This window comes from Pleurodeles waltl, chromosome 6 (genome assembly GCF_031143425.1).
Source record: "Pleurodeles waltl isolate 20211129_DDA chromosome 6, aPleWal1.hap1.20221129, whole genome shotgun sequence".
Classification (NCBI taxonomy): Eukaryota; Metazoa; Chordata; class Amphibia; order Caudata; family Salamandridae; genus Pleurodeles; species Pleurodeles waltl.
The window spans coordinates 1018670318-1018697701 of NC_090445.1; the positions used below are offsets into that span (position 1 = coordinate 1018670318).

General features: G+C 43.9%; 1 protein-coding gene across 2 annotated transcripts in view; it reads right to left on the bottom strand.

Annotated features, from left to right (window-relative positions):
• Window positions 1-27384, bottom strand: part of CEP104 (centrosomal protein 104) — a 503971-nt gene that overhangs the window by 200568 nt on the left and 276019 nt on the right. For both annotated transcript variants that reach the window (XM_069239963.1, XM_069239962.1), the window contains exons 9-10: window positions 19869-20120; window positions 19153-19353 (exon numbers count right to left, since the gene is read on the bottom strand). In XM_069239963.1, the coding sequence (XP_069096064.1) occupies window positions 19153-19353; window positions 19869-20120 (453 nt within the window). The remainder of the gene's footprint in view (window positions 1-19152; window positions 19354-19868; window positions 20121-27384) is intronic.

Here is a 27384-nt window from a genome sequence, read left to right on the forward strand (position 1 = left end):
CCCTTGATGGTGCCCAAGGAATAGCCCTGTTGATCAAGAAAGAGAAAAAAGAGCAGAACTTCAGAAAGAGTTGCAGAGAGAGGATCAACAGATTTGTTCATACACCATACCACAATTTTTTTCCAACAACAGGCATATACCATTTTGATGGAGGGACGCCTGGCTGCCAAGATGACGTTACAGACTTCAGGTGGAAGGTCAAAAGCCATCAACTGTCGCCGCTCGATCTCTAAGGAAGGAAGAGGAGAGTGGACAGGTGGTGGATGACCCTCCCTTGCTGCTGCGACAGAAGATCCTCTTGAATGGGCAGTCTGATCGGAGGAGCTATGGCCATACCCAAGAGCTCGGGATACCAGACTCTTCGTGCCCAGTCCGGAGCCACCAGGATAACTTGTGCCCAGTCTTGTCTGATCTTCAGAACTCTGGGCAGAAGTGGGACTGGAGGAAAGGCGTACAGGAGGCCTGAGCTTCACTAGAGATGAAAGGTGTCGCCGAGGGAGTACCGCGTTGGAAACTCCAAAACAGCTGACACTGTGCGTTCTCTGCGGAGGCGAAGAGATCTAACCAAGGCTCTCCCCACTGCTGAAAGTGAACTTGAGTCACCTCCGGATGGAGACGCCATTTGTGATCGACTATGCATCGTCTGCTGAGTTCGTCTGCTCTGGTGTTCAAGGAGCCTGCCAGATGTTGAACGACCAGGGAAATGTCCTGATGTTCTAGCCAAGTCCAGAGACGAAGGGCCTCTTGACAAAGAGTCCACGACCCCACTCCACCTTTTTTGTTGACGTACCACATGGCGGTGGTGTTGTTCGTGAACACCTGCACTGCTTTCCCTTTGAAAGAGGGAAGAAATGCTTTCAATGCTAGTCGAATTGCAGCAAGCTCCAATAGATTGATATGAAGCCCGGATTCCGCCGGAGACCAGAGGCATCTGATCTCTGCCTCTCCCATGTGGCCGCCCCATCCAAGAAGTGGTGCATCGGTCACTACTGTGAGGTCTGGTTGGGGAAAGGAGAGGGATCTACCCTTGACCCAGTTTTGATTTGTTAGCCACCACTGAAGATCTTTCGCAGTTCCTTCCGAGATCTGGACTTTGTCAGAGAGTCTCCCCTAATGCTGCGCCCACTGGAACTTCAGGTCCCAATGCAGAGCCCACATATGCCTTCTGGTGTTTTGAACCAGCAGGAGGCAGGAGGCCATGTGGCCCAGCAGCCTCAGAGTCATTCTCACCGAAATCCAGGACAGAGGCTGAAACATCGGTATCATAGCCGAATATTCTGGACTCGCTTTTCGGGAGGATACGCCCGAAACTGCACTGCGTCCAGAACAGCTCATATGAGCGGCATGTTATAGTGAACTCCAGTGAATGCAAGAGGTTCGCAGTGGTCTGGAGGTGGGAGATGACTTTCTGGGGCGTATCCACCTTCAACAGCCAGACATCGAGGTAGGGGAAGACTGGGAACCCTAACCTGCGCAGATGAGCTGCAACCACTATCATCACCTTCGTGAACACCCGAGGGGCGATGGTAAGGCCAAAGGGGAGCACGGTGAACTGAAAGTGCTTGTGGCATACCACGAATCTTAGGCACCGTCTATGGGCCGACAAGACGGGGATGTGGAAATATGCGTCCTGCAAGTCCAACGATACCACCCAGTCTCCCAGGTCCAGGGCAGATAAGACCTGAGCCAATGTCAGCATTTTGAACTTCTCCTTTTTGAGGAAGAGACTGAGGGACCAAAGATGTAAGATAGGATGAAGGCCCTTGTCCTTCTTTGGCAGGGACCCTCTCTATAGCTCCTTTGGCCAAAAGAGCTTTGACTTCCTCGCGGAGAAGTGCCATGTGATTCCCCGATATGTGGTTGAATGAAGGTGGCATGGCTGGGGGAGAAGACTCAAAAGGGAGGGAGTAGCTTTTCTGAACAATCTGGAGGACCCACCTGTCTGTGGTAATGGATTTACAGTGGGGGAGATGATGGTGAATCCTGCCTCAAACTGGTTCCAGGTGTTCCAACGGACTAAGAAGGTTTGGAGACATAGGAGGCAGGTGGACTGAGAGACCCGCTGGCTCCATGATCTCCGAGATTGTGGGATCCCGCGTCTGCTGCCATGCAGGGGCTGTACAGCATGTGCGGGTCGATTCCTCGGTGGACAAGGATGCAGTTGGATGCCCCTTCCAAAGCTACGAAAGGGGCGAGAGGCAGACTGGTGGGTTCTCGTGACAGGTGCAAGGCCAAGGGACAGGGCCGTGGCTCGGGAATCCTTAAAGCGCTTGAGCGCTGAGTCCGCCTTGTCTCTGAAGAGACGGGTGCCATCAACGGGCATGTCCATAAACGTTTGCTGGACATTCCCCGAGAAGCCAGATGTTCTCAGCCAGGCGTGACGTCTTAGTGTCACCGTCGATGCAACAGATCTGCCTAGAGAGTTGGTTGTATCCAGTTCACAGCGGATGATGAACTTGGCTGCATCTCTCCCATCTGCGAGTGCTTGAGAGAGGACAGTCCGGGTCTCCACCGGAACTGTAGGCAGCACCAGCGTGACCAGAATATGGGAATAGCGACCCAAAAAGCATGCGATGTTCACCGACTGCAGTGCTAAACTGGCAGAAGAAAAAAAAAATTCTTCCCCAAATTATCCAGTCTTTTTGATTCCCAATCCAGAGGGGGTGGTAGGGAATGGACCAGCGGAAGAAGAGGACGCTTGGATCACAGGGCTCTCAGGCGTGGGGTGTTGGGTGAGGAATTTTGGGTCTGTTGGCGCAGGTCGAAGGCGACGGGCAATTGCCCTATTCACAGGTCCGCCTGTGCTGGGTCTGGACCAAGTAACCAAAAGAACGGCCGTCATTGCCTCATTAAAGGGGTCCTGATGTGGAAGACCCGGGATGAAGCACGTCGGTTAGGATATTAGGCCTAACCTCCCCAGAAGGTAGCTCAAGGTCCAAGACCTCGGCCGCCATTCTCACCACCATGGAGTATGTGGTGCCCTCCTCAGTAGCTACGGTAGGGGTAGAGAGCATACCAGTATCAGGGGAGGTGTCTAGACCATTGGCATCACCCAAATCCTGCACGCAGTCCATTTGGGGGTCTAGCTGGTATTCTAAAGGGTCCAACTGCCCCCTCTAAACTCTCCTAGTATTCATACCCGTAAGTATAAGGATCTGGAAAAACCCTGGGCCCAGGAGAGCCCACAGAGAACGTAATCGGCATAGAGTGTCGTCGTTCCAGCTCCGGGTCGTCGGGTATAAGAATAGGATAGACATTGATTGTGGGCCCAACCGATGTTGGAAGCGCCGACTTCTGACCAGACGCCGGGGAAGGACGCTGTGCACGACCGGAGTCAGGCCGGATCAGAGATTGGATCCGGAGGAACCCTCAGGAGCCAGAGCCGAAGCCGACGACTTCCAACCCGAGGGGGCCCTCACCGACTCACCTTGTGCCCGAGGGAGCCGAAGGTGGGTCAGTCTGCCCAAAAATGAAGCGCATTGCCTCATAAACCTCTTTGAGCTGGGCAGTGGTGGCTCCGGCTCCCAGGAAGTCAGGGAAGTGCAGGGCGGACCCAGATGGAGGCTCCGAGGCCAAAGGCCTAGAGCGTCGATGCTCTTCCCGCACCGCATCGTCCGAGTGACGGGGTGAAGTCGAACGTTTGTTCTTCTTTGACTTCTTTTTCTTATGACCCGAATGTCCCGATGACTTCGAGGGCGAAGAGTGGTGGTGACTCCGTGGCCGGTCTCAAGACCTTCCTCTTGAACTAGACTGTGGGTGACGCGGAGTCAAGGGTCGGGCCGCCATGAGCTCAAAGCATGACTTTGGGTCATGATCGCACTCCAGGCATCAAAGACACAAGAGGTGAGGATCCATCACCAACATCATTCGGTGACAGGAGTCACAGGGCTTGAAACCCGTCTTGTGGGACATCTCTCGATGCATCCACGGCCCGTCAAAAATCATCAACAAAAATGTCGTAGTAGTAAAAAAAGTGACTGAGGTAGCTCTTATCCGGAGCTGCGCGTAGGCTGGAGCGGAAAGAAAAGAACTGGATCCAGTCTGACGCATGGGGGAATTCAAAAGCTAAGGAATCTGCAACTAGAAGTCTCAATCAGATGTAAATTTACAAACCGGGCATCTTCTGCATGGATGATGTCCCACCAAGGGAAATGGCTGTTTCAGGGCATAATGACTGAGGTCTGATTAGCAGGGCTCAGGGCCCTCTCAGAGTGGAAGAACAAACTGCATCAATTGAAAAACTTGAGGGTGGCAATACAAAGAGGCATCTCCTTACACACCACCATGATACCCCCAATGACATAGGAATTCCATTCATCATCAAAATCATTTCAAACAATGGAAGCTGGTCCTAAGCTGAAGTATGACACAAGGATTGGTGTGTGAGGGCTTGCCAGACATTTTTTGGACTTCTCCACCTCATTAAACACACAGACAGGAGAGACCCAGTACAAATGATACTCTAGTCACACTGTTCCAGCATATTGTCAGGATAGCCTTTTTGCATGTTTGGCTGGGAGGGCGCATTACCAGATGGCCCTTTTCTTCTCATTCTTCCATCCCATGTAAGTCAAGGGTTCTTGCTAATTGCCACTCCAATAAATCCACTGAAACAGCTGTGGTGAGAGGGTGCCCCCTTGATTCATGGTTTGCAAGAGAAATAGGGTGTTTTCAAACTGGATCATCACCATACTTGATGTCAGCCCTTGTAGGAACGCCTTCAACACTAAGTGCCTTCAGTTTCAAAATGTTTTTGGCCAAGGACTTCTCTGGGTTTCACAAATAGGAAATCAGGACTTTCCCTACCATGCCACTCCTGTTATGTAAAATCTTATGGTGAACTACTAATGGGGAAGGCTGAAGGAGGATCATACAGTCAACATTTCAAAGTTGGAATCAACAATGTGTGAACTGGTAGGAACATGAGGATCCAGTCTTACGTAATCTGTAGTCCCTGAAATACACTGAAACCACCAGGCTGTCATGATCTTGTTGTTCATGAAGTGATCCACTACCTGGGTAATTGTGGTTACTCTTTCTGGAGCAGGGCAGGCTTTCATCAGACTGGAATACAAAATAGCTTTAACAAAACAAATCCTTTTGGATAGAACCAATGACAATTTGTGTAGTTCCAGCACAATCCAAGTCTAGAAAGAGTCCTCAGTGTCAGGGCTAGACCAAAATGTGTTTTATTAGAGCAGCATCATAGAAGCAGGATGCTGAGGTCAAGTTATGGAAAACAATGACTGATTTTTGTCACAGAAATACTGGCAATAATGCAAAGATCTTGGTGAAGACACAAGAGACGCTAAGGAGTCAGAATGGCAGGTCCTGTGCTGGCAGTTTTGATATCATTATATATTTGCGAATTGAAATGCAATTCTCCATTTTGTCTATATGAGAAAATGTCCCTTTTTGCACAGTCACCCTCATATTATAAAGATACCACCTGTGTTATCTAAAGCTAGGTACATGAAAATGGACAACCTGGAGATCCACTGATGGTGGAGGAAAATAATTCAGATCCCAGAGATCCACAAAGGTGCAGAGTTCTCTTACTCTCTGTTCCTCTTCCTTGGTGAGGCACCAATTTGACTGCTCCAAAAAGGATGAGCTGCTGAAACTTCACCTTGAGTTGTTGGGATACTGAGGTAGGGGCAAAGGCAGCCTGGTGGCAGCTGCAGAGGATAGCTGTTCTTCACCAGTAAGAGGACTTGTGTATCTTTGGTTCTATTGGTGGCAGCAGACACAGTCTACATTGTAAACAAGTACAGTGAGCCTTGTGAAATGGTCCTGGGGATGACAGCTGGTCCATGAGAGATTCACTGGGATTTCTTGGCCACGGCTCACGGAGCAGCTCCTATTCAAATGCCTGCATCCTGAAAACAAAAAGGTTCTAGATGGTGACATTCTGCTGAAGGGATTACAAAACCTTTGAAGACCAGAGGTCTCTGCTTTATCATAACAAAAGCACCTTGCAGTGTGGACTGGACTGCGCCCATCTTGTACTGTTGGAAGACCTTGTTAGTCAAGAGTTCAAAACCGTTCTTCCAACCCCAGGGGAAGTCAATTACTATTTTCTGGTCCCCTGGATTCAGGTGTAAAGTATTTAGCCACAACGGCTGACACATGGCTAGGCTGGAGTTCATAGCCATGGGCTTTGTGTCAATGGGATTAGATTTTTGGATATCAACAGTGTCTGTTTTGCATCCTCTTTGCAAGGTTGATCATGTACTCTTTCTGGGCATAGAGGGAGAGCAAAGTGGTGCATACACTGAACCTATGTCAGGAATGAAAACCTTACCTGGCCACGATGGTACTGACATTCACTTGACACTGACATCCAAAGCACTACACATTTTCTTTCAACAGGTGTACTGACAATTGGCCTCCTTGAATAAGGACATCACTACACTACTCAGGTAACCCAGAATCACTGCCACAGACAGCACTAGGAGATTCCTAGCAAAAAGCACTAGACTGTCCCTAGGGGTTCTGGACTTTGCTGCCCAATGAATGTGATCTAGAGTCTCAAAGAAACACTTCCTCTGCAGAGCCTGGGCGTCCTTGAAAATCTATGGCTCTTTTGTAAAGGTCAGCTTTAAAATGGGAGCTCTTGGTGCCACCCAGGTATATATATCCTCATTCTCCTGAGTTGGCACATGGGTCTCAAAGAACAGGGTTTTTAAACTCTTGGCCATGATACAGTCAGGATTGGTGAAGGCCCTGATGGACACCTGTGCCTAGGCTCAGTGTCGGGTTCCTTTTTTGTGAGGAGGATAATCCAAGGAGGACGTTTCCATCTTTGGTGTCCCAGCTTCAGCAGCTGCAACTGAAGTTGGGGTCAGGACCAGCAGTGTCACCAGAAATGAGAAACCAGAGTTTTAGGCTGGTTGTTTTGGTCTCAAGAGTTGACTTGGAGTCTATGTGAGTTGCACTAGGGATGCTGATGCATATTTAATAGCTTTACAAGCAGGTTCTGCTTCCTTTGTAGCAATCAAGCCCCATCATTAAACATTGGAACTGTAAAATCTTATTTCTTATGCTGTTGTGTATCTCAAAAAGTCCCATTTCTGTTTCCTCTACATTCCCTTTCACCAGGCATGTGACAATCTCTGTTTTATTTGCTTTTATAATGTTGCCCTCAGTTTCTTAGCATTGAAGATTCACTCCCAAAAGTCCTAAATGGATAGCTGATGACATGGTATGTTTGAATTAAGTTCTTTGGGTGGTTTTGAGTGAGGACAGTATTTTATTGGACGCCATATTTTACACTACCAGGGCTGCCCAGCAATTTACAATATTTTCTTACTTTCCTTTTCTCACCCTTCTGTCACAGTTTACGAAAGAAAAAGCACATCTTTAACTAAAACTGAAGAACTGGTGAAGAGATGTGTTTACAATTATGAAGCAATTTCTTCCGCAAGAGGCCTCATCTCATGGGCAGCAAGATTTATTTTAATAATTGTTGGTTAAATGTTTTGCTTTAGAGAAATCAAGGTTATGCTAATAATTTACTGTGAATTTCTATCTTGTTTGTTAATCCCTTTACTCAAAATAACCCTAGCCATTGCAGAGTAAATTACTGGACACACTTGTCTCTCACACTTAAAATCAAACAGCAATACTTTTGATCTTGCAGACTGAGGTATTCACCACAAATTACTTGTTTGTGAACTGAAATGCAATACTCCATTTTGTCTATATGAGAAAATGCCCCATTTTGCACAGTCACCCTCATATTATGCTGATTTTCACTGCTGGTTTTTAGACTCTGGGGCACTGTTGTTCATTGCATGTGCTCAGACCCCTAAAACATGCAGACATTTGGCTAATCACTGACAGGCATATTTAACTCTCTCATAAGGCCATAGTATATGGTGTAGAAACTGCGCCCATGGCATGGGAAAGCTAAATGTCAACCGTGAACTGCAGCACCTATTGTGTCATCCCCTAGAATCACAAAGGAAAACATGCCATCAGGCCTGCTACTGGAGCCTGACTGCTGCAAGTGTAATCCCTACAGTGTGACCTGCTAAAATAAAAAATGTTCACAGGTGAAAACCTCCCTTTAAAACATTAGTAAGTCAGCCCTATAAAAGCCTTGTAGCCCACAAGGTAGGGTATGTGGTATGTGTGGTACTTACCATGTCCCTACAGAGACTAGGCCTTAAAGAACAAGTTAATTACCTTTGGTAACGCCTTATCTGGTAGACACAGACTAGCAGCAGATTCCTTACATTAATATTCTCCCCAGGCACCCAAAAATTCAGCAGTACCCCTGCGCGTCGGTTAAGGGCATCGTGTGACTCTATAGTGCCGTCATCATCTAAATATGACGTTGACTGAGCCCATATAGTCCCTCCGCCGACACGCTGACGTCAGTTTCTTCTGTGACTAAAATCCACACAGCAACGCGGAGCCACTACAGAAACTGGCAATGGAACAGTGTGAGAGATAGATGTAAACTGGAATTTTCAACTACCAAAGTGAAAAGCATGGCAAAAGAATGCCAAGAAAGCGAGGCTGAAAGAAGATAAAACAGTTCGCAGAGCGGGAGGATGGGTGGGTCGGTAAGGAATCTGCGTCTAGTCTATGTCTATACCAGATAAGACGTTACCAAAGGCAAGTAACTTGTTCATCTGATAGGGTCACCTAGCCGCAGATTCCTTACCTTAGAATTAGATACCAAAGCAAAAACAACCCAGGAGGAGGGTCTGCAAACATATCCTACCCAAGTCTTGTAATAAATAACTGGTCAAACTAAAGTAGTAGTAGACCACGCAAGAGCGAGACAAGGTGAGAAGAAGCATTCATCTCACCCGAAGACAGAGGACGACTCACAGAATAGCGTAAGAAATTATGACATGCCATAGGGGGCAGAGCGTATGGCAATGCAAGTGAATCTGTCAGTAGAGAACAACAACAGGGAAAGAACATGAAGCACTCCAAGAGAAGCTGAAGGAGTAAGGTGCAAAAGCAGCTTAATGGTCACTGAGACAATAGGAATGGGACACTGTTCAAGGGGTAACCCCAGAGGAAATGAAAAAAAAAAAAGAAAGCACTGCAAATATGCTGTTCCCACCATGAGGCACAGCCAAAAACCCACAAGAAGCAGAAAGCTTAATCCAGAAAGGGGGAGTAAACCAAAATAAAGAATGTACATTTCCCGGAACTCCCAAGAGGAAAACCTGAGGAGAGATGTAATAGAACTGGGAGACTCCTAGAGGTAGTCGACAGAAGCCATGTAAGTTGTTCCATAGGCCTGACATACAATGGGTAAAAGTTGAGGTCTAGAAGTCAGCATGGCGAGACACCAATACGCACAGAAATAGTTGTAAAGACACAGATGTGGTCATACATATGTTATTTATAGCTATGTAGAGGGTCATGTCAGCACAAATGCTGTTATAAAAATTGATACATAGACCTATGAAGCAGAAATGAAACATAGGTGTGTATATGTGTATATATATATATATATATATATATATATAGAGAGAGAGAGAGAGAGAGAGAGAGATATAGAGAGAGATATAGAGAGAAATATAGAGATATATATCCAGCCTCAAAGAAAGGGAGCACACTGCCTACACTCCAGCAACAAAGTATGACCCTAATGCATCATGGTAAATGCAGTCAAATTCGTAGTCCATTCAAAAAGAAATAAAGTCTTTCACCTCCGTAGGTGCAGCAAGTGCTGCATATCCCTGTTACACGTGTTTCTAGGATCAGCCTGTCATCAGCAGGGAGCAGCATGGTATAGGGGCTTGCCTGAAATGCCTCCAAACGTCTTCTCGGGTTTAAGTACCACTCATGGCGCATAGATGCCTCCCTGAAGGCTCCCTTGAGCCAACGAGCTCTGGTTGAAGCACCTGCGTGCTAGTGAGCGGTACATAAACCTGAGAGGACGTTTGGCAGCATTTCCAGCAACCCCACAGACAAAGCTGCTCTCTTCTGATGAAGGGCTGAACCCAGAAACACATGTCCAGATATTTGCAGCACTTGCTGAACCTACTAAGGTGAAAAACTTTAGATTACTTTCTGGATACAAAACAAACTTGTACTGCATTTACCATGATGCATTGGGGCGGACTACATGCTGGAGTGTGAGGCAGAGTGCCCCATTTCTGTGTATATATATATATATATATATATATATATATATATATATATATATATATATATATATATATATATATATATATATATATATATATATATATATATTATATATATATATATATATATATATATATTATATATATAATATAGAGAACAAAGAAAGAAAAGAATTGTGAAACTACACAGGAGTAAAAGAAAGGAGAGAGAAAGTACACCCCTCAAGAAAGAGAAGCCAGCCAAACAGGAAAATCACTGCAAGGGGACTAAGAGTAAAAAGAGGTTGGTAAAACCACCCACAGACAGAAACTAACAGAAACAACACTGTACATGAAAATTCCAAGACGAGGCAGACAAATGCCACAAGAGTAGATGTCAACCACAGAATGGTAAGGCAATAGCAGAAGAAAATCCAGCAAATAGAAAAACGTTGCTGAAGAAAGGACTGAAGAAAAAGTGGCAGAATCCTGGAGGGACAGCCGGCGTATAAGAAGGCAATCCACTCGTGGACCCAATAATGAAATATTAGGTATATTAGACCTCGAACTTCAGAAAAGGGCCCAAACCCCGGCCCTGCAGAAGTTTGCAAGGGCAAATGAGAACGGCCTTATCTGTGGACAACATTTCCAAACATAAAACCAATACGAGGGGATATCTGATCCTTCATATAAAATGAGTGAATATAGTGGTCACAAAGATGACCGAAGCACACAGAAGGGGTAAGAATCCCAGGAAGGGAAAGAAACCCCCTCATGGGACAGGAACGGAAAAACAGGAACCGATTAAAAATTGAATGATGCCCCAGACCTACAAGACCAGGCAGGGGAAGCAAGAAATAGGCATATTAACAGTGTGGAAAGAATAGCTAAGTGTTGTGCCATTAGCAGGAGACAAAGACTGGACCAAACAGGTCAGAAGGAGTACGAAAATGTCCAGGAAGAAGTTAATATGGCAGAAGGCCAGACAAGAGAATACATCTAAACAATTCCAAGGAGAAAAAGTAGCACCCCCAAAGGGCGACAGATTATGCTCCCCACATGTAGAATATAATAGCCAGAAGAGGGGTAGTTGGGAACGAAGTGGTACCAAAATACTCAGCGGAAGCAGACCATGGTAAAAAGGCAGAAAACCAAGTCCCAACAAAGCAATGGAAAATGACACTGGTAAAAAAAACAGCAGCAGAACCAGGAGTGATTCAAGGGTTATACTACTCCCAGAAGGAGCACTGAGTTAGTTCCCATTAGGGAATAGATAATTATAAATGAATGGCCAAAAGCCTTCCTCAAGTGCTCCGAAGAGCAGGGACTGGAGACACTCTGACATGATGCAGAACCTAGTAGAGAACACAATATCTTAGGCGACCCGCTTATCAGCAGCGTATGACATAAAAACCCCTTTATATAGGTATGAGACCCAGACAAAAGTCAGAAAAAAATAATGAAACCCATCCACCATAGTGGGATTAAGAAACAGACCACATGAAACGCAGGAGGACCACCCTGAGAGCTAGAACATGATAAGAAGAAAAACACCTGCAAAGAGCAGGAACACCACACCGGGTGTCCCATTATAATCAAGAAACACATAATCGCAAAGGCAGTAGGAAACAAATGTGCAACAGGGGAAAAATGCAACTGGCACTGAACACGGGACCAGGCCAGAAAACTCTGGAAAATGAAGAGGACTTAAAACTGAGTCCCACCATGAACATCTCTAAGGCAGCCAAAGGCCGAGTTGGCATGCAAGCAAAAAAGGGAGGTGCCATCAAAAGGCATATCAAGTAAAGATGCTTGCACAGCTTCTGAGAAATTGAAAGAACGCAATCATGCCCTTCGTTGCAGTGCTACTGAAGAAGCCATAATTCTTCCAACACAATCTGTGGTATCCATACCATACCTAACACTAAGCTTGGCAGCCTGCTGACCATCCCGTGTAAAAGGCATTAGAGCTTGTCTTGCCTAGACAGGCAAAGAAAGCAAAATGCAATCTACTGAGTCCCACAAAACGTGGGCGAAGTGGGCAATGATACAGGAAATATTGGTTAAATGCAAGGCAAAACTAGAAGAGGGGAAAAACAGCCTGCCAGAAGCATCCAGTTGTCTGGCTTCTCGCTCAGGCGGGACAGGAGGATCCTGCGTAAAACTGTGTGCAGCCAGAGCAGTTTGCACCACAAAACTTTGAGTAGTTGGATGTGGCTGGAGGCATGACTGATCCTCCAGGGCTGGCCTATGTCTATGTGAGACAGAGTGCTCCACAGGGGGACCAGATATTGGGCGGGTCCAGACTCCCAAACGGATATTATAAAAAGTCTCACTTTAAGGAAGGACTGGCTTCACAGAAAGTCAAGCTCAGGGTCAGTGGACAATTGCACAGTAGGAAGGTGTAAATGTAAAACTTTCGACACACATTTTAAAATGTCTGCAAGAACAGAACCAGCCTCTGAAGCCAACCCATGGTATAATAGGAGGCTGGAAGCCGGTGAAGAGTCTAGACCGCTAGCATTGGCTAAGTCACTTAACCAATCCGATTGAGGAAGTGGAATGGTGTCGAAACTGGGAGGCTAAGAATGAAAACCATGCCCCTCCGAAGGAAGATCTGGAGGGTGAGCCTCAGAAGACAGAAGCGCAGACTGAAGAATAGCAGACTCCAACGGCGCCACTCTCGTCGTCGAAGTTGAAACTGACTGACGTCGGGAGAAAGAGACCTTGACATCGGAAGGGGCGTTCTCTGACTCTGGGGATACAAAAATCCTGGAGTCGAGCGAAGCCGCAGGCACCACCACTGCTGAAGTCAGTAAGGTAGAAATGGTGGACAAAATCGGAGTTGTAAGTGAAGAGACAGGCGCAGAAGATGGAGGCCATGGGAGACTGGGCATCAGCACCGATCTGACTCAGGAGTCGGAGTCGAGGGCCCCAACGTGCACTGAGCACAAAGGCGCCGGTGAGGACCCCGTCAGGGCACCTGCCACCTCCTTAGGGCCCAAAGGTGATCCAGAGAGAGGAGTAGGCCCAAAAACACCATGCAAGGATAAGTAATAGGCATCTGGGCCAGAGTCACCCCGGGCCGGGATAAAGTGGGAGGCACGGGTTCGACTCCTACGCAGGTTCGTCCTCAGAGGAACAGGAGGAGGTGCGTGGGGACGGTGAAGCAAGAGGAGGATGTGATTTCTACTGAGGGCATCGTTTACCTTGAGACATCACAGGACCTGGAAAATTCGAAGGAGCAATACACGGGCGACCCCTGGAACGGTCGCTAGGATGAGTCGTAGAAGGACTACGATGCCTACAAGAGTCCTGTGAAGACTGCGACACCCACACCACTAGGACCTTCAACGGCCATTCAGGCAACGCCTTTGGCCTCAACGGTTGACAGGCGTCGCAGTCTTCGGTATCGTGGTGGGTGCCTAAGCACCACATACAGGGTGGGGGTTCGTGACCGACATTTGTCGAGCACAGGACCCAAAAGGCTTAAAGCCAGAAGGCATAAATAAACACTGCTCCAACAATGAAAACTGCTGAAAGGAAAGGCCAAAAAATGGCCAGAGGTAATCGCATCTCTGGATCTGCATTGATGCGCGTAAAAGAAGAGACTGACGTCAGCTCAGAGGAGGGACTATATGGACTCTGTCTACATCATATCTGGAGGATGACATCGATACAGAGTCCCACGACACCCACTACTGACGTACAGAGGTACTTCTGATAAAATGTTCCTGATCCAGTCTGGCGCCTGGGGATAATTCTAAGATAAGGGATCTGCGGCTAGATGTCTCTGTTAGATATCTATTTTCCCTGTGGTCTGCCTAACTGTCCTATGTAGAAAACCAGAGTACAGATTAAAATACTAATACTGTATTGTGAGAACGGGACTAACTAGAAAAGTAATTAAACCACAATTTGTAATAGTTATTAAAAATCCAATTCAATAGTGAAGCTGCATTGTAAATAAATAATAAGGAAAACTAACTTTTAGGGAATTCCCCCTTACCAGCCGTAACGGTCAGAAGGCAGTATTAGCCTCTCACAACGCTCAGCCTGTGCTCATCCCAGGAAGGAGTGAAATTCATCCCAGAAGCACACAGTGAGCTGAGAAAACGCCAGAGATTACTTCTCTAAGCTCAACTGAATGTGTAGGATGGGGCCAGTAACCCTCCTGTTGAGACCAAAGTGTTGAGTCCCACATGGCAGGTCTATTTGAAGCACATGTAAACGTTTTGCAGCATTCAAAAGGAACAAACAGGATACTAGGATGTAATAGTACACTCCCATTCACACCTCTGCCCTCAAAGCCAAAGTTTAATATGGCTAAATACCTTTGTAATCTTGAATTTGCCCTGACACACTGCATTCTGGGCCTGTTTGCAGTAAAGCAAACAAAAACTACTGCAAAAGTAAGTGGATCAGGGCCTGGGAACATTTACTCTACTGGTCAGAGAGTAACTAAGAGTGACTAAGGGTGTCCCCCACCCACAGTTAGGTGAAAGTAACAAAGCTGGACCCTCATTTGGCCTTCCTCAGACTAATACTTGACTTGTAACGGATACCAGGGGGACTGAACCTGCTGCATTTGGCATCCGTGACCTGTGAGAAGGATCCTCTTCAACTTAAAATCGAAGGGCAGCAATATCTCCAAGGATCATTACGCCGATCGGCTCAGTGGCTCTAGAGGTAACTCCTGTAAAGAATCTCAGCTGATACGTGACAGTTGTGTCTGGAGTGGACTTTGCTGTTGCCTTATACCAGATACCCTGGAAGTTTCTATGTGTTCTCTCTAAAGCTCTGGGGTCTCGTAAGTGTACACCGGTGGTAGTTTGGGAACTAAATTAAGTTTGGAAACTTTTCCAGCGGTACAAGGAGACAGGCTATGAAATGAACCCAACCGACAGTGCACTAGCTTTGGTTTGGATTTCAGTTTTGTTAAAATTAGAGAAGAATTGTTCCTCAGAAAGAAAACAAAGTCCCTTTTCAGATTGGGAATTAAAACCTTTTTCAAAACTTCCCTACTTCCAGCATTGGCGGGGACAGTCTACTTGGTGTATCCGACCTGCGCTCTGTCGCATTAGGCCTCAAACGGAACCAGGTTATGGTATATCCCGACCACTGCCGCGGTGCGTTTCTTAGGTGTCATTTTCACCTATATTTTTAAAAAATCTAAACTCGGTTCCCCTAATTGGAATTTTGTATTTTTGGTGTCCTTTTGCTTATTACAGCTTTCTCTATTTGTATAAATTGGAGTATTGTGCTATGTTTTCAATTATCTGTTTTGGTTCTTCTAAATGCTTTGCACATTTTTGTTGTGTTAAGCCTGTCTGCTCTGTGCCATAGCTACCAGGGGTTGAGCTCTGTTTTAAATTATTGAAAGATGTGACTTGACCCAACAGGACAGTGACTTTAATAATTGCTTTGGACATCAACTTATCGCAAGTATTATTTCTCTTTCTCACAGTCCACAAACAAAAGGTAATGATACCAAATACTTTGAGAATGCAGTCTAGAAACTTTGGATATGTTCGCTCATTACAGCACCATATACAAGTAAACCAATCAATGAAATAATCTTTAATACACATTATGAAGCAATAGATAACTTGTAACAAGATAAATCTAGAGTAATGGAGCCCTAAGACTAATGGAGCCCTAAGACAATGTTATGGGGTGGGGGAAGGGGAAGAGAATTAAGAGTTGGTCGGTTGAAATAAATAAGGGGGTATCTGGCAGTTAAATGACACCCAATATTATTCCAGACTGTCTGAGAATCGTTCAATAAAGCATAGGAGAGAAATGAAGGTGATGACAAAAATGGAGACACAAATGCTCTGCTCCACCTTTTGGTAGGGCAGCGATGAGGCCACCCTAATCAAGGACCCAGGCTTGAGACCATTAACATCCAGTGTGCTGATGTGCTTCGGATTTCACCACAAAGTGTCTTTTTGGCATATTCTGAGTGCTCCCATTCCCTCTATTTACAATGTAACTGCAGTGGCTATTGGGTAGGAGGTGGTGTTGGCAGCAGTGATTGGCTTCGCAACACTTTCTCCTACTAGCTCAGTGGAGCTTGGGGGTAGCACTGGATTCAGTAAGCAGTCTAGGACTGGAGGGGGCAACTGGCAGTGGGCAGCAGCTGAACCTCAAATGCGTCCTGACGAGCATAACCAGGAGAGGCTACAGAGAGGCGAAGTATGTCAAAAAGCTGTGAATACAGTCCATCAGTCAGGGCCTTCTAGAACATCATGCCCACTCATGCCAATCAATTGGGTTAGATTGATCTCTCCCCACTAAAATTCTATGCAGATTTTGGCTGTCCCTACATATGTTCTAATTTTTAATTAAAACGTGTCTCAATTTATAATTTCTGTTTATCTCACAATAATACTGTTATCATAGGGAGCACTGTGCTTTGAAATATTGTGAATACCCGAGGTCAATAGGAATCCTTAATGTTCCGCTTGTACTTTAAATATCAGCTGGGTTAAAGGCGAGCTCCTTATAGTCAGGGGAGAAGCTATGCCTATGTGAGCGCTATTGAAGGACATCATAATTCACTGCATGCCCCACCCTTAGGTTGTACCCCAAAAGGTGGACCAGACAGATGGCTGAATCAGTAACATTTTGAATACTAACTACACCTTAAATGGGAAATGGCTGAACAGGGGAGTTAAGGTATTATCTCCTCCATGGCTATAGCAAAGCATATGGGCAGCAAAAGTGAGACTGGATCCAGTCAAAGAGATAATGACCTCTCAAAAGGAAAGATAACTCTTTGTGATTAGATTTCTTCAAGGAAAAAGTTGATCAATCAAACAGACTGCTATTCAAGCTGTAGAGGAAGAGCTGGAGGACCTAGCTGGTCTGGTTGTCCACGCAGCTTACACAACCTACTAAAAGCCACTGATATAGTTCAGGGGTCGATGGTCTCTCACTTTCTGACACTGAATCCGTCAAAAACGTAAGTCCTCCTATTCTCTTGCAAATCCTATTCCAAAATCAATCCTCACCTACACACTGAAATGCCCTAACTGGGGTTCCAACCAGCTCAGAGCAACATAGTCAAATCTCTTGGTTTTTGGATAGACCCTACACTGCACTTGTCAGCACAAGAAAACAAAATGACTCAGTCTGTAAACTTTCACGTTCATCATTTCAAGAAAATTAAACATCTTCTCTCCTATGACCAGCTAATTTTAGCAGCCCATGCCTTTGTCATCTCAGGAACTGAAGCAGCCAACGCCATCCTCACAGGAATTCCGACAATAACATTAGCTCTGCTCAAAGCCAGCTTCCATTCCACCCCCAGGTTCATCTCTAAGAATAATAAAAGATTGAAACATACAGCGATGAAGAATACCCATGTTTGAATCACCATATGCACACATGAATCATGATTCACCAAACCGCTTTAAAAAAAATAAAAAATAAAGGAGTTGCTGGACGCATCATAAATGTTTTAAAATAAAAGTACAAAAGAATGAGAAGAGGAGTGGGATGCAATAGTGAAGGGAGTGCGGATGGAGTAACTGCAGACAAACTGTGGTGCCAAATTAGCTACGGAGAAGCCATGTACATGCAGCAGTGCTGTAATAAAAAAGTATTTCCCTAATGTGTGGCTGTAGGGAAATACAAGTCATCCTATCAAAAGGAAGGCAAAGAAGCTATGATCCAGGTGAGGGATGAACACATGAGAAAGAAAAGTAATTGAAAAGAAAGCAATATAGATTGACAAGAGAGCCAAACAATGGTCATCGTGGGGCTGAATGTTAAGATTGTATATAGCCCATGAATATCTTTCACAACAACCAGCTTTGCTGAAAAAGTGGATTTGGAAGGCTCAATATAGAGGTTTTTATAAAAGGAGCTAGAGGGGCCACATTCCAACTGTTTTGATGAAGACGCTGGGTGAAAAGGCCCATAAAGAGACACCTGGATATACAAATGTCGCTAGTCGGAGTGGCTAATAAAAAATAGTGGGAGCCTCATGCCAGACCACGGAGGGATACAAGCTGTAGTGGAATGCGGGTTGTCCTATGAAAAGGAGGTAAAAGAAGCTATGATCCATGTCAGGGATAATAAACACATGATCAAAAAAAAGATGTCAAATAAAAAGCAATGTAGATTGCCAAGACTCCCCATCACTGGTCATCTTGGGGCTGACTGTTAAGAATGTATATGGCCTGCGTAGGTATTTGACCCAAAAAAATGGTTTGCTGAAAAAGTGGATTTGCAAGAATTTGTTTTTATACAGATTTCTATAACATGATCTAGAGGGGCCACAATCCAACAATTTTGATGAACAACACTGGGTAAAAAGGCACAGAAAGAGACACATGGATGAAGAAATGCTGCTAGTCGAAGTGGCTGATAAGAACCAGTGGAACCTTCAAGGCAGAGCGTCAGCCAAGACAACTGGCCACTGTGTGGCTTATAACCGAATACGTGTTACCAGCCTGAAATAGGACCACAGTGCTGAGAAAGAAAGAAATACAGGTGATAAAAAAATAACTTACTTTCAAGAGAGTGAATGCTTTTCTAGTGAAAATGGTGGTAACGTGACAAAACAAGTGTGGTGCTAATCACAATTTAGTGTCTGTACATTAAAAAAAGCATTTTTGATGTTGCAAAAAGGCCAAATCTGTATAGCGGGCTGTTTGCAACCTCAAAAAAGGTTTGTACATCTGTCCCAAAGTGAGAATCCATCCTCCCAACCAGCCTTATATCACTTGGTATGTCCTTGAGCCAGTATAGGGTAAAACAATTCACAGCAATTTGGTGCTACATCATCTAAAGTCATTATTGATGTGTCAAGTAGATACAACCATTGCATTGCATAGAGAAGCCCACTGTAAATTTACTTAACAATTTCTCAGGACATGAGCTTTAGTGATAATAATGGTGATACCAAGGACTCAGAATATACACTAAAACCGTTAACAAAATCTGTTGAAGTAAACTTATGGTCTGTCTCTCATGCCAGTCTAAAAACGACTATTTTGTTGCACATCTTAGTATAAAGGAATATGCTTATTCAAGTACTCACCAAAGCTTCTCCAAACACTTCAATGGCAAAGGTTGCCTCTCTTAAGGCTTTTTCGGTTAAGGGCTCTGGTTCCCCAGTGATGCCACTTCTAGGAGTGTCGTTAATATCTTCATCATTGGGTTCTGCATCATAGTAAGTCATCTCTCCTTGTTGTTTACGAAGGGCTGGAAGGGGTCTATCGTCATAAGGTAAAGCATCAACCTACAGAGCAAGAAGAATAACAGCTACTAAACACCAGTCAAGTCATCAACAGACTTCTTTTACTTACAAGTAGTTTTCGTTTTTGCGCATGCAGACAATATAGTGTGCCACCTGGATGTCCCTTTCCTTCTCATGAATGATAAATCACAATACATTAGTTGTGTCATCGGAGGTTAATTCGGTATAGGGGTTTTGGGGGAGCAGCTTTCCAACTATAAAATACAAAAAAGTGAATTTCTGGAGAGACAAATATTACTTTTTTTAAATTTAAGATCATACAATGCAGCAGACCAGAGTCTTGTAAATTACCTGATGAGTGAATGGCAGTCTGGTACCCCACACACTGGGCATATTCTTGCTAGACACATGGAAAAGAGGGGTAGAATTCTGGATCTTAGATGCCTGCTACTTTTCTATTCAAGAATTTTTACATGCAACATCTGCACCTTCTCACTTTCCTCTTGACACACTAAAAAATTTCACAAACGTAAAGATTACTTTTCCGAGCAACTTACACTTATCCGTGGAAGAGCCTGCACAGGCGGTGGTGGTGGTGGGGCCAACGGAGGAGTAGGAGAACGACAGGGAACAGGTCTAGGAGAACTTGGTTTTGGAGGGGGATCTTCTGGTGGCGGTTCCCGTTCACGTCTGTTCTTCTTCTCAAGACTTCTGTTCCTCTCACGTGGGGACGATTCCTCCAGTTTCTGCTGATGAGGGCTAACAGAGTGCTTAAGGGGTTCAAGAGGAAAGTCTTGCGCTTTACGGATCTGGAGTGAGAAGAGGTAAAAAGAGATAAAACAGTATATTGGAGGCATTAAAACTGGGTTGTACAGTCTCCTACTATAGTAGTTCATGGGGGACAATAACACTATACCCAAAACATCTCAGTGTCAGAAAGAAATGTGTTCTTTGCACTATGGTGTATTATTTTTATTGCTCGTGTTACTACTTTGCTCCCGAAGCCAATATTACTGTTGGTTACTGTTCCTTGGGGATGCAGCTCTCGCTGAAAAAAACTGTTTTCAACCTGGTTAGTGCATTAAATTCACGCCATAATCACCAGACGAAGAAAGTAAATTTACAGAAAAAAAAAAAAATAGTGGTTGTTCTATATGGCGAAAGGGAGAGTTCAGTACTATAATCCTGGAATCTGCGCTTCTGCTAACTTTAAGTGAACCATCATCTTCAAAAATTGTAAGCAATCAATGTATTTGTGGCTTTTTGAGGAGCAACACCACCAAGATTATTCGTCTCAGAGCGCTTGGGGTATGAGAAACAGAACACGGGGGTTCATAAAGAGGCAACATTCAGCATTAACCAAAGGTAACTGCAGAGAGGGAGAACAAGAAGTGTGCAATGGTGGAAAAAGCTGTGAGGGCAGGTATACAATTTATTTAATTTGTTCAAGTTTTAATGCGGAATATTGTCAAAGAACAATAGAGGGAACTGGACAACATGCTGGCTGAAGTCTGCAAAGTTGAAGACACATGATTACTGTAAAACGTGCATTTTTAGGCCTCATTTCAGCTAAAAGAAGCCTTTTTCCATCTTCAATGATAGGTGGAATATACGACCTTAACACCTCCCTAGGGTGCATGACTGGTTTTCAAGTATTGATGAATTGTGCTATTGAGCCCTTGCGGATGCAAGCAGACATGGTGTTGATTGTGAACTTGTCTGAGGTTGGGAATATTCTCCGGTTCTAAAAATGTAGAAGATTCCAGGACCTCCTAATAGGACAGTTCCTGTCACATGCAAGCCTGGTCCAAATTTCATAACGCACCTGGGATTTATGAGGTTTTATTAAGCCCAACTCATCTGGTTCTGCATGTTCTCCTTACACTAGGCGGAGGGAAGTTACAAAGTTTTACAAAGTCCTTTATGGCATGGGGCAAATAACACTGGAAGAACGCAGACTGAAATGGGAGGTGGACCTAGGTCAAAATATAATAGAGAAGGATGGAGTAGCACCAGAGATAATGTAGCAGGAGTTTCGCTTAATAACCTCCACTAGAGCTATCGCACATCTAAGAATACACGCTTTTATCACAGTGTAGCAATGCCTAACCATTAGCCTATTCTGTATGTAGATAACTGACATATTGGTAACAGTGAGGGCAGGACAAAACTGCTCAGATTAAATACATCTTTTAAGACTAAGAAAGTCTAGAGCGGAACACTAATTAGTAGACATAGCAATGATACAAGCTAAGCTAAGATTGTAATGAACTGAAAACTCTTGTGCAATTGCACTGAGCTGGAAGTCTGAGGTGAAAAAATGAGCAAAGTGTAGAATACTCTGAGCTCTTGGAATCAAATTTGGGAGCACAGAAATGGCACACGCCAGGGATGCAATCCTAGAACAATTGTTGCCTATGTCCTCTCCCACCACGCTCCAATTATCTCTGAATATGTGACCCCCATATTGTAAGCGAGAGTGACTGGTATAAACTTTTGGGATCATGGAAGTGCTGTGGATGCAAAAAGGAAGATGATGTGTGCAATAATTCAGAGCGCATTTTGATATACCTTCAGGTACATAAAGACCTACAATAGCAGAATTTCAGGTGGGGTAAACGTTAGCCTCTGCTTCACTTGTTTTTCCGGCTGTATAGTGTTTTTCCTCATACTATTTGTAGTAGCTAAAAGGTTGCACCCAGCTCACTATAAAAAACACAAATTCAATACATAAATGTTTATGAACATGGAAATATCCAAATGCTTGTGTGGGATCATGGAACACATCCTCTCAGACATTATTTTTTTGTTATTATTTTCTACAGGCATACACGTTACTACAAATATGCTGTACAATAAAGTTTGCCCTCAACAATCCCCTTCCACCATGATTGCCTAGAAAATAACAACTTAAAAATAAACATTGTGGTATGGGGTGGCCCAATCTAACATTAATTTGCAAAGTCAGAGTTCCGTAGAGCTTCAGTGGGAAAGCTCATCACTGAAAGGGGTGGGTAGTGGAGGGATGTCCTAGGGCGCTTTTATTAGGGATCTTTCGCTGACGCTGTGGGGTTATTCAGTTTTATCAAGTTTCCAGAATCACTTGTTTGGGTTCAGGTCTAAAACAGGGGTTTAGGGCCTTCAACAGTCTTGGGCCTTGCATTCCCAAAAGACTGCCTCCATTTTTCCCCCACTTCAAAAAGTGCAGATGTGTGAGGTTGGCAAACGATGGGCAGTGGATACGTACTGGGGTGTAACAAGAAGTTATTTTAATGCACGTTCCCAGAAGGCTTTGTGGACAGTGCAGAGAACCTTCCATTTGATCTTGCTTTGACTGAAAATCTGCAAAGAGGCTTTAGAGTAGGTCTGATGTGGCCCCGTTTGCATAAGTTAGGCACGTTCTAGCTGCCTCATTTTGTAACCTGGAGATGATGTTTCACTAGTTACATGAAAGCTATCATGAGGGCTTGATGGGGAAGTCCCAAGACCAGGAGAGGCAGTCGAAGAACAGTGAAAAAGGCTCAGTTTGTCCCACTTTCACGACTCAAATTTGGTTTAATTCATCCAAAGTAGGGTTTCCTTTATCCAAGTATGGACGAGGTCAAACATGAAGTGATAATGGTAGTTTTGGTATCTAGTCGGAAATAGATTTGCATATCTGTGTACATTTCGAATTTACTAGATACTACTCAATAAGTGTGCGGGTGCAGACGTAAGTGTTGAAGAGAAAAGGTAATGATAGTCTTTGGATGCTACCACAGCTCAACCAGATATGTGGAGATTTGGCCACTCCAAATCTGATTTGTTGAATGTGGCTGGACAGGATAGATTAGACGTATCATAATGGAGTGTCCGATATTAGTGCAAATTGTTGCAGGATTTCTATTAGCAGCGTAGCCTAACAGAGAGAAAGCGAGATAGCAAGAGAAAGATTAACAATAAGAGTGCTGTTTTCTGAACCTCCTAACTGCTTAGGATTTCCCTGTCCCAGAGCTGACACTTTTATAATATTTTATTATCTCGGTGGCACTACATCCTTAAACCCTCATACCTTTTTGTCCACATAAGATATCAAGGTCAAAATAAGTCCCCTTTTTTCTTGTGGATCCTAAAGGCACTAAGGGCTCCCAATTACATCAGCTACAGGTTTGCGGTGCTAAGATAATGATCATTCCCGCTTTCAGGAACAATCAGAGTTCTAAATAACATAAGTTGTACCTCATTTTTTTTGCATTTTTATAGAGGGTAGTTTTTTTAAATCTATGTTTTGTGCTTGCATCCCATTTGTCAGGGCTGTGGTGGACACAGGTGTGAAACCGATGGGTGAAGCCAGAAAGCTACCCATTTCTGAAAAATAAAAAAATGAATTCAGCAAGACGTCAATTACGCAGATTTTATAAAGCCCACTAGACACCAGGGGGAAAATGGGTTAAAAGAAAGAGGGGTGCGAAGCCTCAGGCCATATGCCCACTGAAGAACTGGCTTTCTGCCACCCCTTGGGGCATTCTTCCCTGGTGTCTGGGGGTCACTCCTGCCACAGAAACAAATCTCTGGTGTCGTGGAGAGGATCCCAGGTTGGGGATCATCTGTGACGGTGATCCTAGGAAGAGTCCACTAGGGAGAGCCAGAAAGGGGACAAGGTCCCTTTCCAGCACTGCCCCTCCCATCTTGAATGTTGTTTGGGCGGCTCAGTTTTGCTTTAATGTCAAACTCTGGACATGAGGGAAGCTTTTTCCTCACATCCAGACTTTGATTTTATAAAAATGTGACACAATCCTATTAGCCACATTACACAGGTAACGTGTCGACAGTCACCCCCAAAGCAGTTAAGAAAGCCAACACAGCTTGCACACTTGCTTAGCTCACTGACAAGCTCGAAAACGATGATGTATCTTACTACATGCACAGCGAGAGTTCTGCCAAACTGCAGATGAAAAAAATTAAGAGAAAAAGATCCAGGTATGCAGTAGGACCTCCAGACCCAGTTCAAGTAAAAATCTGAAGACCCTCTTCTTCAAAGAAAACTGTATGACTATGCAGTGGTACTCCACTTTTCTCAGAACTCAGCTATCCTCCAATCAAAAGCGAATTGCATCTTTGCCTTTGATTCTGTATCTCGCTTCCCCTTTCAGTCAGCTTTACACTACATAAATACCACAAACACAAATGTATATATTCTAAGACCTAGTCCAACATTTACCTAGCCACGTAATTAAATGCATAAACCTCCACATGCAACACACTCAGACCTTGCTTCATGGCGATGGCAGACTCACAAAAATAACGACAAACAAAACTGCTCTGTCACGAAAGAAACCACAAAGAAACGGTGCAGACAAAGTCAGTCCAGAGTGATAATAGTCAACACCACATCAATACAATCAGCTATTGAAAAGTGATTTAAGGTTTTCCTAGTTCGAATCCTAGCAAGAAAGGATTGCATAGTTAAGGCCAATATACTGCCCTCCCTAATGAAACAGTCAGGTTAGTGCATGGTCTAAGACTGCAAAGGATGTTCACTTCAAAGTAAGGCAGGGCTCAATACCACTGAGTTTACTAATTTGAGTACAGGGAATGAAACTCCTAACACTTTCTTAGATTACTGATTATTAATTTAAGGGTTTAAGTCTATGGAATGTACTCTACTCTCAGCAGTCACCATGTGACCATGTTTGACAATACTCATGTGATTGATACTGCTCATCAAATTATATCAAATAACCTTAGCCATTACCGTAAATTGTGACTTTTTTGACTACTAAAATAAAGCCCAGGCTCATGAGATCTGGCAATGAGTAAAACAAAGCATTTATTTTTCACAATCGTCTGGGTCATTTCAACTGAAACAGGAAACTGGACTATGCTGTTTATCATAGTGTAATGATCCCAGTGTTCTAGTTATGTTCTAAAACTAGCAATGCAAAGCTCTGGGCAGAACCAACATTGAAATATAGTGCACTGATGGGTGTGCCATGTAAACTTTGAGCCATCGACAAATAGTTATTCTTTTAGAAGGCCATCAAAACCGATCTATTCCCACTTCTCAGAAATGTATTGACTAGAACATTATCTCTTACAAGCCCTTGCCTCCAGGTTTTAGTACCAAGATGCAGGTGATTAGCATAAATTACGATACGAACACTGATATTTAAAGACATAGCAGAAACCGGATCCTTTTCGGTCCATGGCAATAAGCAGTGATAACTTTATTGCTGGAGGTTAAAAGATTCTTTACATTGTGGGGCTTACCGACTACTGTCCATGAAAGAGGTGGACAACAACATTTTAATGAAGATTTTGGCAGGAGGGTGATAGGGTGTTTACACCTTGGTGTTACTGAAGCTGGAAAAATGTTTAGTGGGGAAGGGAAACATGTATGTAATTATGCCAAACCCTTGGGATTAATCTTGTACGTAAAAACATCTTTCACTTTGCAGATTGATCTTTTAGGAAAAAGATGCAAGGAGGACAATAGGATATTGCTGTGTTGCTATGCAGTGTACTGCTAAACTGTTTGAAAATCTACCTCCAGGTAGTAGTTTAAACAAATGCTGTTGTCCTAAAGAACTCTGCTTTCAGAGGAATTGATGAGAGCAGTCCGCTCCGCCTGTTGGATTTTGCTGTGAGGGTGGACCCCTATAGAATTCTTTACTAATTCAAGCCATGCCAGGTCTGGTTTCACAGGTGTTGCAGACTTGCTGCTAATCTTTCTTGATTGAAGATTTCCCAGTCCTTACTTCCTTTCCCGGGGTGGCGAAGCAGATGATTATGCTTCCATATGTGAAAGGTTGCTAGCAGAATACTTTCTTATGACATTCAATTGCAACATATGGAATAACGGCTACAAGTACACAGAATGATTAACAATGGGAATACCACTTTCTCTATGACACCCCAGATCCCTTTCTATTAAAACACACTTTGTGATAATACCGACTTATTATTCAAGAGTATCTTCAAAATAAATGTTGAAAGCGAATTCAAACTTTAGGAGAATTAGTACCAGCTCTGATATTAAAGTATACAGCACGCAAAAAGTCCTAGGAAATCTAAAGGCACAAAAACACTAAACAACAAGTGTAATGCTGCATCACAGGCTTGTTGCAATTGTTGGTTAGGTGTGATTTCCAATTAGACCGATTATGAATATAAAGGAATACATTAATAAAAATAAGGTGAAAACTATTACAGCCAAAAGTGAGATTACTTTTTCAAATGTGTAGTATGCATACCGATAAACAGATTAAGGCTGCTACCCCAGTCCTTCTGTTTGGTTTTGCTGAACGATTAGTACAGTCAACATTGATGTGGTCTTTCTTTAGGTGCAGGAGGGCTGAATGTCTATGCAAAAGGTAATTCTAACATGTCTTTGTAGAATCTGTAGACTATTGGTTGCTCTTTGGCTCTCCTGTTCATTAGAGATGCATTTCAAATTATCTGAGTCTTCACAGGACGAGGAAAAGATAATGTGAGATTGGACTGCAGCTCATAAATGCTCTGTAACATGTGATAACACATGGGAAATTTTCCTTGAGCCCTGGGTCTTTGGACGATTGTGACAAACTGTCATCTTTTATCTCCCACGAGTCCTCTGAATACCTAAAGTTAATTACATTTCTTTTTAAAAACGGTTTCAATGTCCTATAAGTGACACACTGGTACTGATGATGCTAAATATATGATATTCAATCTCACAGTTAACCTTTCAACTGCCTATAAAGAACATGTATCTAAGTCCTTCAGGAAGTCAGGTTTCGTTGAGCTTCAAGTTGTCTGAACTTCTAGCTCTGTGTGTTATAAAAGGTTCTAACTTTTTTCTCTCTGGAAGATCTTAATTTTCGCGTTGACGTTATTTTTAACTTTCAATCCAAGATTCACCATCCCCTAATTTGAACTTTTTTGTAACCCACTCCGTGTTTGCTTGATCCTGTCTTTATCAACATTTCAAAAACAGTTACAACTGCTCTAATTCTGCTTTCTTAGACAAACTATTTTGAAGTTCCTTTTTGGCTAATAACTGACTCCAGGCATTATAAGAATAAAATACAAACTGCACTTTTCTCCAAGAGCCTT